The 14,548-nt window shown below is 37.9% G+C and overlaps 2 protein-coding genes and 1 long non-coding RNA gene across 3 annotated transcripts; 1 reads left to right on the forward strand and 2 right to left on the reverse strand.

Moving 5' to 3' along the window:
* Nucleotides 1-3,261: 3,261 nt before the first annotated feature.
* PEX7 (peroxin 7) lies at nt 3,262-6,732 on the reverse strand. The gene is made up of 2 exons (XM_087316118.1): nt 6,709-6,732; nt 3,262-4,583 (listed from the first exon to the last, which is right to left on the reverse strand). Exon 2 carries the CDS (start codon nt 4,479-4,481, stop codon nt 3,531-3,533), a length of 951 nt encoding a protein of 316 aa, XP_087172244.1. The 5' UTR covers nt 4,482-4,583; nt 6,709-6,732; the 3' UTR covers nt 3,262-3,530.
* LOC147865768 (uncharacterized) lies at nt 6,108-6,632 on the forward strand. Its single transcript, XR_015529438.1, has 2 exons — nt 6,108-6,159; nt 6,264-6,632. It is a non-coding gene; the product is annotated as an uncharacterized LOC147865768 (long non-coding RNA).
* A 2,478-nt stretch (nt 6,733-9,210) lies between the features above and the next one.
* Nucleotides 9,211-14,196, reverse strand: LOC147865769 (uncharacterized). The gene is made up of 2 exons (XM_087316119.1): nt 14,014-14,196; nt 9,211-9,875 (listed from the first exon to the last, which is right to left on the reverse strand). The coding sequence occupies exon 2, from the start codon at nt 9,842-9,844 to the stop codon at nt 9,365-9,367; it is 480 nt and encodes a 159-aa protein (XP_087172245.1). The 5' UTR covers nt 9,845-9,875; nt 14,014-14,196; the 3' UTR covers nt 9,211-9,364.
* Between the last annotated feature and the right edge of the window lie 352 nt (nt 14,197-14,548).

A 14,548-nucleotide genomic window follows, 5' to 3' on the forward strand; every position in this document is an offset into this window, starting at 1 on the left:
CATCTGGAGGCCTAGGAAAGTTGCGTTTGGACTTGCTTGAATCTTTAATTCCGTTTGCATCATTGTGTCACATTTTGACGTCCTTTTCATCTTGTTCACGATGCATACATGAGGTAGAAAACGTACAATGCACCATAGGTCACCCCTCCTCGTATTGGCCTTGAATAGGCTTTTGCCCATAGAAGAAATGTATTTCACCGATAAAAAAGTACATGCTTTTAAGAAGGGTGTTAAGTATCTTCCTAGAGGTAGTTTTGATACTAACATTTGTGGATTGTCACACAACCTTATTCATACAAAATCATCTCTTCAATTTTGCCATGCCACCACATAGAACATCTTCTCATCCTCCATTATTCAATCGAAGAATATCAATAAGTAGCATGAACTCTTCTAGTCTCTTGGTAAAATAAGTTTCACATTTCACCATATTGTTTTGAGGTTATCTTATTGAAGTGTATTGACAAGGCATCTAGAGGTGTGCCTAAAGGGCCCAAGTGGTATGAGAGCAAGTGATTGTAATTGTTAATGTTTTCTACACTGATGGAATTCCTAAATGACAAACTTAAACCTATTGAAGCAAACTGATTTGCATAATTGTCAAACTAATAAAAAAGCAAAGCAATGGGTAAGCATAAATTCACCACCGGTGATCAACAAGAAGATAGATACAATAGAGCTTCTCTTCACTAAGTATTTAAGGAGGTTCGACTTAATGGATTTATTGGTAGGCACAACTTAATGAAAAACAACACATAGAAGATAGGTAGATATCTTAAAGACAAAAGAAGTATGATCATCTAATAACTACATCATGTAATGGTGAATGCCTAGGATGGGCTACAAAACGTTGAATACATGAATCAAAGAAACATAGACATAAAAAAGACGTTAATCATACCACTTTGCAAACACAAAAAACTTGGTTGATGTGACATAAAACCATATGAGGTTAGCCTAGGCCCTAACCAATCTAAACTGAATAACACGTCAAATTAAACAGTATTGGACCCAAATTGGGGGTACTTATATTCCTCAATGATTCATATTGTTTATTTGGGGTACTTATATTCCTCAATGATTCATATTGTTTATTTATTGGTTGTTTCTCTCCAATGTCCACGAGGCATGTAGGATATATAATTTATTAATTTCTCTTTGTCTTTTCCCATCTTAATAACATCTTGTTCCAAATTACATGCCAAATTGATTTCAACCTAACATATATATGGACGTTCTCAATTTCCAAAAGAACCAAGAATGTCTTTTTCTAGTATCAAGCATCCAACATTATTCTATAGCATGGACAGATTTGAATATTGTTCTTGTCAAAGTGAGATATTTTGCAAATTCATCTAAGGTAAATACTTTGCTAATCACAAGGAATAATATTACATAGCTTGCCATGTGTAAATGTGGGCTATGAAGTACATGGATGGGATTTGTTAATATCTAGATAAATGGACGATTATGTCAACATTATTCAATGGCTAGAACATCATATATGTCTTATTTTTACAATCTATTGGATGATAAAGGAACATTGGGCAAGTGTTTGCAAGGTAGTTGATATGATGTAGGAATGGGCATAGAGAATGCAACCATAACATTAGTTCTCGTTATTTAATTCAACATCTAAAGTTGGAGATTTGACTAGCTCAATCAATATCTTTTGTAAGAGAGCACTAATGCAATTAGTATGTTTATATTTAGTAAGAACTATACATATTAGATATATGCCATGTATTAATAAGGTAAATTAGATGTCATGCTTGGATATGGACAAAATACTTCACATGACAACAAAATGTGAATGCATGTAACATCGACAACGTAACCATGGGCATTTAGTTCTTGCAATTTAACCCAATATTAAACGCACTATATGTAATTATGTAATTATCCCACTTACATTTATGTAATTATGACATGCAAGATATTAAACACTAGCAATATATTTATTTGTATACAAGAAGACCCTTGCTCTCTAAGAACCATGAAAAAATGTCTTTGTGGTTGGGATGAGCCACCGGATACACATTGATTAAAACAAATCGGGCATTCCTTGCTATAATGAGATGGCATAAAACAAAGGAACAACACATAGAAGGGCAGAACTTAGAAGGAAATGGGTCTATGCACATGAAGCTGATCAATGGGTGTTGCTTCTTGGAACCTTATAAACACAAGCAAAAAACTGCTCTTGCAATTTCCCTATTCTATTTTCTGCCACTGATTCATGTGAATAACTTTCTCAATATTTCCCTACCTGTCTTCACCCTTTGAATTTGCCATACCTCCTTTCAATTTTCATCAAGATTTGAAATGTCATAGCATTCAAACTCCTTTACTAAATTCATAGTTTTTTAGCATGTAAGGTGTTTCACCTCTCAACTCTTACAAGCTTTTCATATTAACAGTCTTCACACTCATATCATCAACATCCATTTTTCGATTTGGAATTCTGTAACTCCTTGTCAATATATCCATGGTTCCCTTTTAAGTACTCTAGTCACCAAACCATTCAGAGATTTATCCATTCTTATGACTTTTATTATATTCTGATCTTTTAGCCTTTCTTGCCCTCCAGAATGTTACTGCATGGTTGCACAACTTTGCTGAGGATTGCCCAAAGTAAAGTAGTACCCTCCTATAAATGTTGTGAACACAATTGTGGTATGGATGGCATATCACGCTTCTATAACGAACCGAAGCCCCTCAATCTAGTCTTACTTCTCTGTCTTAACAAACCATTTTATCCAACATCTTGTCATAGTAGTGGCACCACATCTCCCCATGAAATTCCCTAATAGGCATAAAAAGAAGCCTGGACACATTACTCTCTCGATAGCAAAATGTTCTATCCTCACTTTTCTTTAGTAAACTGTTTTTACTTAGATCAGCAATTGTTTTTTTAAACTGTGAACTATACCCTAATCCAAAATCTGTATCAGCAATAGCATCTGTGCACAAACCTGTGATAGGTAGTATTTCCCTTCTTCCTGTCGAGCAAAATATTTCTGCAAATTATGTCGCATGCACTAGCATTTGGGTTTTATCAGGCATTGATATTATAATGTCATCAGATGATGATCTACATACTCAATTTTACTAAGTATGATGGATACGTATTGATCATGCTAGGTATTTTCATTAAAAAGTACCTTAGAAGGACTCAGCTGAAATAATATAATATCACCGACTTAAAGTAGTACTACCACCCCCTTGGTTGAGCAGATAAAGTTGTGAATAAAGATATCCAATAAATAAAATCTATTACACAATGAAAAGCGAGTTACACCTCTGAATAGAAATTACTTGTTTCTTCTATACAAGCAAAGCAAACGGTGCGTACAGTTCATTCCCCACATCCATGGGTTTTATACAAAATACAATCCACTTAAAAGCCCCATGAAGGTCACTCAAGATTTCAGACACATTAATGGAAAACTGTGGCAAATTCACATTTTGTGAAATATCCATTCAAGCAAAAGCAAAAAATATTTATATATTTCACCTAAGGAAACCTTTTAAGCTCTTGGGTCCATTCCATGTTGCCATACATATACGAGTTCATCCCATGCACTACTAGCGAGCAGACCTTCAACAAGAATGCTCATATCAAGACCTACTACAAACTCAGTGTGATGATCATACCTAGCAAGCAAAGCATCTTCAGGAGCCCGATAATCCCACATACACATGGTCATATCATAAGAGCAGGAAGCAATCAAATTCTCATGATGAGGCGAGAATTTTACTCTTCTAACCGCATAGGTATGACCTTGCATAACGGTGACTGGTTGTCTATGGTTTCTCACATCCCATACTCGAATAGACTTATCAACCGAACCTGTAACGATCAAAGAATCATTGTACTTGTTCCAGTCACATCCTAGGATCTCATACTCATGGGCCGGAACAACAAGGATCGCATTGGGCTCTCTCACATCCCAACACCTAAGTGTACAATCCCCCGAGACCGAGGCAAAAATGTCGGCATGACGTGGGTTCCATGTGGCATTATACACGCAATATGTATGTTCACGGAACGTGCGAAGCGATTGTGGCCGGTCAATTGTCCAAAGCTTAACACTGTCGTCCCAAGAAGAGCTAAGAAAACAATCTTTACGAATAGGATTAGAGTCAACAGATGATACCTCATGTGTATGTTCTTCCAGACTCCGGATAGGGTTGGCTAAGGGTGGTGCAAATAAATCCCATATCTTGAGGCTACCATCACCACTCGCAGAGAGAAGGATGTTCTCATTGTTTTCAGACCAGGCGCAATCATAGAGGCCATCGTTTGTATTGAATGAGATAACTTCCACGATGCTCCCATTAGGAGCGAGTTCGAGGACATGCTGGCGTCCATTACCGACTATGCCGAAGTTTTGGGCAGTGGCCACAGCCAGCCGACTCTCAATGAAAGGGCTGAATTTGACCGAGTAGCCATTGAAGGGTGTCTTGAAGCTCGGCATGGCGATGGAGAAGCTCCCTTCCTTCTTTCTTCTTGGTTCTTCTTTTCGATCTTCTTCTTCGAGCTTGCTTCGTTTGCTTCACGTTCTCCTCTTCTTGAAACCCTTTTGTTTCTCTCTCTTTCTCTCTCTCGACTTCTTCGTTTTCTTCCTCTTCTTCTGCACTACAGAGATCCCAGGAATTCAACTTCTTCTCCTTGATCTTACACAAATGTTGCTTCTTCTCCTCCTCCTCCTGCTCCTGCTCTTCTGTTTGTCTGTCTTTCTTCCTTCCTTCCTCTGCTTCGCCGATCTCTGTGTGTTTCTTCTGTGGGTGTGGTGGGGGAGGTCGTGTTTTTCTTTATCTTCTGTTTTTTTGTGGGTCTATTTTTACGCAAAGCATCTTCTTCTTCTTCTTCTTCTCTCTCTCTCTCTCTCTCTCTCTCTCTCTCTCGTAAGGGAGGCAAAGGAGTGGCTATTGGGGATACGCAAGTTAGTCTCTTACTCTACGCAGACGACATTGTCTTGCTCTCGGAGTCGGAACACGACCTACAAAAGCATCTTAATGCCCTAGATGACTTTTGTACACAACGAGGACTGGTAGTGAATCTAGCGAAAACTAAAGTCCTTATCTTTCATACATCGTCCAGAGTTAGGAGTAAATGTCACCTCATCCTCTCTCATAAACTAGTTGAGGTGGTGGGATCTTATGTATACTTGGGAGTCACTTTTAGTGCTCGCTCAGGTAAATTCTCGATGACCCAGGCAGCCAAAGATAGGCTAACGAGAGGATATGCATCCCTCTCACTCTTAGAGAGACAATGCCACCAAGCATACTTTCAAGAGCCACGGACTAAGGGATGGCTTTTCGACTCATTAGTGACCCCGTCCCTCATGTATGCATCAGTAGTATGGGCTCCAGGTCTACCATCTTTCATGTGGACGCAATTGGAGAGACCTTTAGTGGTGATGTTATCACGTCAACTCCGAAGCAAATCGACAGTACCACATGACATTATTAGAGCGGAGTTTAGCCTACCCCCGATGTTAGTAGAAGCACTCTTTCAAGTGGTAGCTTTTATTCATCGGATACATAGTCAACCACAAGATAGGATATCCCGTCGAGCCTTTGAGGCATCCCGATCCTTACATGTGTCTGGAGACACCAACTCTTGGTATAGCATTGTGGTGAGTTGGTTATTTGCAAATGGCATAGACATCAATAACCTACCTCCCCTTAAGTACAACCATGGGACTGATCAAACTTTAATCTCTCGTGAAGATCGTAATAAAGTGATACGCCAAGACATATGGCAAATCTACACTCGATACAAATGGATCACCCCACGAGAGCCACTCCCATCTAAAATGGTGTACTATAAGGAACACTTCTTGCACTTCTCTAAGTTAGGGTTTATTACACGACCAAGATACCTAGATACTTTCTTATCAAATGCACTAAGGGTGGCCATTGGACAACTTAGGATATCATCTCACCAACTTGAGATTGAGAATGGTCGAGCTAATAGAGTCCCTAGAGAGGAAAGGCTATGTAGGTTATGCCACATAGAGATAGAGGATGAGTATCACTTCACATGCAAGTGCCCAACTTATGCCGAGATACGGGCGGAATACCAAGACATACTAGGACCCTCTCCCACCCTCTCCAAACTATTAGATACCCCGAGTGTAAAGAGACTAGGTAGGTATATCTTAGAGCTAAAACAACATAGGGAGGATAAATTACAAAGTGTTAATCATAACCCTTTTACTACTCATCAACATGTACCTAGTGTAATTTTTCAGGAACATGGGGAGACGATGAATGTGGATACACTTATGCCGCTCGGCCTCTCCCTTGAGGAAGCAGAAATACAAAGAGCAACCAAACGTCCTCGGATGTTGGGCTTCAACACAAGTCAACGTGGAGTAGAAAAGATTAAGAAGATAAGGGAACGTGAGCTACGCCGACTCGAAGCTATGGTTGGGGTACCTCTTACATGGGGACCACGGGCCACATCCACATGGCAACCCTTTGACCCCCCGCTTCTCTTCGAGAGACTTGGATGGAAATGAAATTAGGCCTAGTATAGAATCATTCTCATTGTAGAACATGTTTGTTGTTTTCTTAGAACTATTTAGCTTAAACTCTATTTTATCTTATTTTTATTTTTACTTTCGATGAATGGGTAAATATCCCATTTTTGTTGTACACCATTTGTCTCATGGGCCAATTTTGGCCTTAGAAGACGTTAATATATCTTTCTTTCTTTCTTTCTCTCTCTCTCTCTCTCTCCCTATCTCTGTCTCTCTCTGTCTCTCTCTACTCTCTCTCAACCTCTCTCTTCTCAACATGGTGTCTTCTCTTCTCTTTTGAATGAGTGATTCTCTTGGGAGAACCTTTCCGATGATATGATATGATATAATACGATATTCTACGATCCGATCGACGATGGCCTCCTCTCATTCATTCATACACAATGAAACAGCGCGAACTATCGACCGAAACATTCAAGACATCCTTCACTGATTGCCTGCCCGAAACCGTTAATGCTCAAGGACCCTTACTTCTAACCTTGCTCGAAAAGTTTTCTGTCTCCTGCGTAACCAGCAACGTTTGATTTGTACTCTTTTGGATAGGAAACAAGTTTTTACTATAGGTGCTCAAGTTAAAACCGACGATTTGTACTCTTTTCAACAAGGAGCAAGTTGTTACTATTGATGACCAAGTGCAAAACCGGCCATGTTTGATTTGTACTCTTTTCAAGAGGGAGCAAGTTGTTGCTATAGGCGATCAAGTGTAAAACCGGTGATTTGTACTCTTTTCAACAAGGAGCAACTTGTTACTATAGGTGATCAAGTGTAAAACCGGTGATCTAGGTGTTCTCATTTTTAGGAACTTTGTAATCTAGGGAACCTATCATTCTTTAATAGTAATGACAAGATATTGCATTAATTGTGAAGCTTCAATGAGGATAGCGTGCTTGATTTGCAAGTATCATGTTTGGTATCAAGACTTGTCTATTGTGTCATCTTCATAGACAATCGTCATAATCCATATTTTAAGTTCATTGTTGACTCTTACGAGATTGTGAGTTCGTTGTAAATTTGCAAGATATTCTCTATATATAGCACAATTGAACATGCTTGCAAATAACAATGAGTAAATACAACCTCCGATGGAAAAGATGGTCTTAGTGTCAACCATAAGTTTGTCCATCTTCTCTGAAATCAAGTTCATGTCATGAAGGAGATTACATTCAATGGAACAAGGCCATTGGAATTGTGCATGTTTTCATACACAATATAAGGCAAATGTTTAAGGTTAACTATCATGTTTAGTGAGAGAAAAATTGCTTAATGATAAACTCCAACTCTATATTGTGAAATGAAATGAAACAATATTATTAACATATTTGAAAGGTTAGAATGACTTATGAGACCAATGAGATTATATCCATGGGAGATGCAATCGTCAAGTGAGATGAGCTTCTCAAGTTAGGTTGACCTTAACTACACTGACCATTTTAGTATGATTTGGGGGATATGTCAATGTATGAATGACTAAGACACGAGAGTATAAGAAGAAGAAAAAGAGATTAACATGAAGCATTATGAGGAAGCTACTAAGAAATGTAAACTCAACTTGACCCTAAGCTTCTATACATTCTTTTTGTACTTGCAGGCTGATTCATGCTCAAGAATAAACGCATAAAACCCAAGAATGGCCAATCTATAATGCAAGCAATAAAGAGCTAGTAGATGGGGATGTCATGACTTTAGCATCATATCGACAGTGGCAATACTGCTAAGGCTATCCTAAACATAATGGACACATGGATAATGCAATTTGATGCATAGCATATATAAATTGGTCCACTGATACCTTCAAGAGTGTGTACTTTCCACAAATTGAGAATATTAGTAACCTTCCTTACTATCTCCATAATGAATATGGTAGAATGTGTAAAGAAACTCTGTGGTCATGCCACGTTCAATATGCTACACTTTACAACGGCCTTTGTCTCTTTAAGACATCTTGATCAATTTTCAGCTTCATTAGTGTGTGATCATGAATCTTAAATAAGCAACTAGTGACTAGACTTACCATGATTATTACATACAAATTAAAGAATTTCTTATATAATAATAGTAATGCTCAGCTATTCATGACACGTGGTTAACCAATAACACCTCCAAGATTATCTCACACACCATTGGCACAACTTTTAAGACCGAATATATCTTTACTTGCTGCACTTACTAAATCCAAAAACCAGACAAATAAATAAATAAATCCATGAGTTCAAAGCCGTATAAGCATAACTGATATGATCAAATATCTCTCTTCTGGTTACACTTACTGAATGCACAACTAAAATATTTGGATGTAAGAAAGAGAAAAACAAAAGTAAAGGCAGAACTTCAAAGATATTGATGACCATTGACTACAATGTTAATGCAAGAATATAATTTCCTTATTAAACATAATTTCATGAATATTATGACACACAACAATCAAATATCTTTTCAGGTTGCAGAGCTGAATGTTAAAAAGAGACGCAAATATGGCAAAGCCATAACTTCAAATCAATCAATGACAACATTTCCATAATTATAATATACAATGTACGAAAAGAAATTCCGTATACACATAAATGTTATGATACAGTTACAGAATCCACAATAAGCATTTTTAACATGTTGATGCGAAAAAGACAACACTTCCCATGATGATAATATACAACACAAGAAAAGAATTTCCCTACATATATATAAATGTTAAGGTCAAATATCTTTTCTGGATACTGTTACCGAATCCAAAAAATACGAACTTGTGTATTTTGATGAGAAAATAAAGTAAAGCCATAACTTGCAAGAGAGGTTCATAGAGTCTTACTTGACTGTCACTGAACCGGAGGATAAGGGTTATACGCGAGACCTTCCAGAATAAGTAGCTCATCCAGAAGTAAACTCTTCTCACCTTCTAGTTGTTTTACTTCATTATCAGTCATCTCCAGCTCTTCAGCAAGCCTAATGCTTTCTAACTCTAAATTCGTAAATTTCCTTTTTAAAACCCTATACATATTGCGACTATCTTTGTCAGTCATATTCGTCGAATCTATTATTGATCTAACAACAGGTTTCTTCGATGATGTTGCTAGCATCGATTTATCATAATTATCTGTCACATACTGCACTTTGTCTGTTTCCGGTACGTTTTTCTTCTTTGGCCTTTTGGATGTCTTAACTGAATCAGATTTTCTTGTATTGCTGTCAAAAAACTGTGAAGGGGCCTTCGGCTGAAGAAGACCAACCTGTTTTCTTGGTGGCTTTGCCTTAGGTCTCTGGAAGGAATGCTCAGAAAACCCAAAAGGATCCTGCATTTGCCTATTGATCCTCAGATCTAAGCGAAATCTGTAAGATGCAACACAAGTTGATAAGAGTTAACACTTAACGTCTGATTTTACAAATTGAGAATGATGGGTAAATACCAATCTAATACCTATTCTATTAAATTTTTAACATTGCATAATGTCTTAAGGTGGTGTGAACACTCTTAACCATGTTAAGAACAAGCACATAAAAAGCAATGTCCAAGTTCATATCATGAACTCAATAATGGAGGCAGAATGAAATTGAAAGCATGCTAATGTGGCTAACACGTTAAACACCAGTGAATTAACATTAAACCTGCAAAGACTTTAGGTGGAAGGCACAATTGGTAAGTAGAGGAATTTAAAAGATTTCTGTTTCATCATATTAAACACCATCTTCTACAATAGAAATAAGGTTGATAGGTCATTAGGGAGCATACCCACTTTTTTTATATGTAAATACAGACTGCAATCAGCTTGCCATCACATGGATGAAAACATCATCAGCATGCATGTCCTCTTAAATGAAAGTAAATTATAGACAAAAATAATCCACTGTTACAAATCAAGCCATTCAGTTGTGTAGAACATCAGGTTATGAACAGCAAGATACAGTCATGGGGCATATTCATCGCCACCTAAAGCAGTATCAATGTGGTACAGTCAGCTCATTACCACTTGATCAGAAAGCTGAAGAATAATAAACAACATGTCTTGCATGTCTATCAATCAAGAGATTTTGGCCTTAAATTCTCTTTCACTACATGATCGAAAACCTTAAGACTAAACCATATCTTGCATGTGTATCGGGATGATAGGAAAAAGAAACTTTGAGTGTTCAGGCCGACAATTAAAGTACAATTGTGGTGAATACCTAGAGGAGTGATGAGAGGAGCACCTCATTGTCAAATGTGGAGCAATTCCAGCAGTATAAGATAACATAGTCAGCTTTTGGTGTTTAGTGATAACATTCCAGTAGATTGTTAACGAATATAAAGTTGTAGAGAGAGAGAGAGACAGAGAGAGAGAGAGAGAGAGAGAGCAAGAGTTGTAATTCATGAACTATGACAAACAGCTGCTGAACCTTGACTACATTTGATAGGCATTGAGCATTACCTACCCTTGATCAGCAGCAAGTTCTTGGTAGTTTCAGCTGGCAAGGCAGATCATTGAGGAGCTAACATAAGCCTTTCAAAACTCTAATATATTGTCAGTTATATATATAAGGCAAAACTTATGGGCGAGAAACTTCAAGTAGAGGAGACAATGGAATAGAACTCAAAATTTACATGCCTCATCTAATAGAGATGGAACTATTGTGGTTAAGAGGCTAATACAAATGACGGATATGGTGGCCAACCAAGTTACATGATTGCAACTCCTCTTCATCCAACATACCTGACCTTTCCAGCAAGTAAAATTGCCAAAGCAACCATCCTTTCAACATTCAAATGTGCGTATAGATTTCAGATTGTCCATCAAACAATAAACTCATTTCTCATACAACAATTACGCCATCACCCAAAACCTCAAATAATCAAACAAAAACTGAACCCACTTGTGCAAGAACCCATGGGTAAGGTCATTTAGAAACACACCAGTCAAAGAAAACCACACCGTGTATATAAACTTCCAATATATCTCGCTATCAGACACAATAAGAGTCAATGCCAAGTTCCAACTACAGGATAACACAATGGTGAAAAAGAAACACGTCCCATCAGCAATGTTTCTCCTTCTCAAAGAATCTCCAGTGGGTAAACCACCACCCATGACCCGCCATATACCTTTGCTTTAAAAGGAAGGTGGGATGTCACACTCTTTCGATCACGTCTTGTCACCATATATCAGGCCTTTGAAAATCCCATACTTTTTGACACTCTATTCATCATCCATGCATGCTGCTAAATGATATTATGAAAGACATCATTAGTCCTTATATTAACCATCCTCTTATCTCTTGCAAATGCCCAATTGTCTTCAAATGAAGAGTCTACAAAGCTTGGAATTGGGCATTGTAAGACCAGCACTTGTGGTAGCTTATCCCAAACATTCTATAACTTCTAGAAATTTTTAACCTCATCCTTGCATTCTGGAAAGCCATCAATGTTGCTCTGTAACTACACCTAACTTAACCATCCTGCCTAACTTTAAACTCAGAGAATTCTTACCCTCCTCCCATGCCAACAATATTAATGTTGCCACCACATCTTTTAGCAAAGAATTGGCACCTTCCCTCTCTAAAGGATCCCATTTAAAGGACTTCAAAATACTTCGACAAAATCATAGATCTTGTACCTTAACTTGTCTATCAGAATTACTACATTCCACCAAGACATGAAAATTTTCCTTGATGATTTCCCTAACTCGAAGCTGACTTTCTCAATAAAGAACTTTACCATTTCTGTCCAAGGATGACCATTGCCAAGCAAGGCTATCAAGAAAGAATGTCTCTGCACCACCATATGCTCATGCAAATACAATAAATATATGACCAAGCTAGCCAAGGTATTCCCAAACTTTATCCTTCATTTCCATAACATGAACTGCATCCCCATTGAGATTTTATCAGTAGCCTTTTTTTACCATGACAACAAATGTAAATAATAAGAAACCATCAAAAACATTATTGATTGAATTACTTTCAATTTGACATGAAAAGGTCAAACTTGTGACTTCCAATACATAAACTTAGCCTCAATCTTAGAACAGATTGAATCTAGAACTTTCTTATTAGTGACATCAATCTCTATCAGATAACCATAACTCTGTCTACAATCACCCTGACCATCCAAACTCTCTCTCTCTCTCTCTCTCTCTCTCTCTCTCTCTCTCACACACACACACACATACACACACTTCTTTTGCTAAGATAACTCACACCATTGCTCTCTTGTTCTTCGCTATTGTTTTCTCTGGATAAATCAGTGTACACATATCTTCTTGACAGCTTGTGTATATCTTCTTGAATCATCGTATAATATACAACCGTGATGAATATCTTCTGATTTAAAAGATGGCATGTGTAACGTGAGACTTCTATATTTATTTTTAATTCATGTGTAAAAGGTTAGGTGTTCTCAAGGTTTTTCACAAAATTTGACCTCAAATTGCAAATGCATTGCAGACACGTTTTCGACATAGTGAGTATATGCATGATGCATGAAAAGTGACCTTAACTTTACAATGCATAACTAATGGCCAAGCACTTGATATTCTCCAAATGCCTCCCAAAAAGAGGTTGTGCACTGTAAGACATACATATAGATTGACGAGAATGTCTCTCCCACCATTGCTAGAAGAGAATTATCTCCCAGAATGGAGAATTTAACAGTTTTTTATGTAAAATATATACAGATTCCAGGGAGTGAGCTCAACGCTTCGTCTAATTACATCACAACAAAGTCAGGTCATAGCAATTGATCTGAAAAATATGCAGATTACCAAGAAAAACTTCAAGATTGGATATACGGATTATTAACCGTCTGGTACATAATCACCAGAAGAAAAGAACACTAATGTAACAACATCTTTAGCAGATTCTCCTGTACAATCTACAGATTCCATGAAAAACACCTAAACTTTATCCCAACACCTCATAATAAAGGCCAATTAAGTTTTAACATATACAGACTCAAGACAAAAAATTCAATATTTTACACGAATAATTTGCAGGGATGGTAGTTCTTGGCAGATTTTCATATAATATTTACAGCCCTCCTGGGGAATAAATCAGCATTTTATATAATATTACTTCACAACAAATCCCTTGGTGGATTGATCTGTAACACGTGCAGATTCCATGGAAACCTAACACGTTTACTGTAAATACCTTACAAGGAAGGTAGGTCTCAGTAGATTGATCTGCAAAATATAGTTTCCCTAGGAGAAACTTCATGGTTTCATTGAAATACCTCAAAAAAATGTCCTTTAATCATCATACATACAGACTAAGAAGAAGTTCTGACGCAGATCCCCGTCTAACAGAAGAAAATTAAACTCTTATCAAAAGAAATCGTTTTATCCAAATATCTCACCGAAAGTCCGCCGTCACCAGAAGGGAAATCAACCTCTCTCCCTCTCTCTCTCTCTCTCTCTCTCTCTCTCTCTCTCTCTCTCTCTCTCTCTCTCTCTCTCTCTCTCTCTCTCTCTCTGACTAAACGTAGATCGATAAGTACCAGAAACGAGCCAGTCGAGATCAGGGGTGGAAGGAAAGAAGGAAGGAGAAGCATCGCTCAGCGAACAGGAGGCATCTTTTCGCAAGGCTCGATTCCGAACGTTTCTCGCAAGAGCTCCTCCACAGACAGACGTCGCGGAGGTGAAGAAAGCAAAGATCGAACAGAAGAAGAAGAAGTTGCTAGCCCATGAAGAGATGGGCGATGGTTATGGTTATGGTCATGATGGGTCATGGTCATGGTCAGGATAGGTCATGGTCATGGTGAGAATGGGTCGTAGTCATGGTCATATTGATGATAGGCCATGGTCATGGCCAAGGTCATTATGGGCCATGGTCGGGATGGGACATGGTTATGGCCAAGGTCACTATGGGCCATGGCCGAGATGGGCCATAGTCATGACTCATGATCATGGATGGGTGATTATGATGAATGTTTCATGGTGGTGTCAATTTCATGATGATGACGATGATCAAATGGTTAGAAAGTATCTGAATGTGTATTTTTATCACTATCAATGTGGCACATGTTTTTTGTG

The sequence above is a fragment of the Azolla caroliniana genome, unplaced genomic scaffold, assembly GCF_043228905.1.
Source record: "Azolla caroliniana isolate FFs.n. ecotype wild unplaced genomic scaffold, voAzoCaro1.0.p SCAF_3, whole genome shotgun sequence".
In the NCBI taxonomy this organism is placed as follows: domain Eukaryota; kingdom Viridiplantae; phylum Streptophyta; class Polypodiopsida; order Salviniales; family Salviniaceae; genus Azolla; species Azolla caroliniana.

Coding starts and splice junctions, on each gene's coding strand:
- PEX7 (XM_087316118.1), bottom strand. CDS start 4,481: ATGCCGAGCTTCAAGACACCCTTCAATGGCTACTCGGTCAAATTCAGC.
- LOC147865769 (XM_087316119.1), bottom strand. CDS start 9,844: ATGCAGGATCCTTTTGGGTTTTCTGAGCATTCCTTCCAGAGACCTAAG.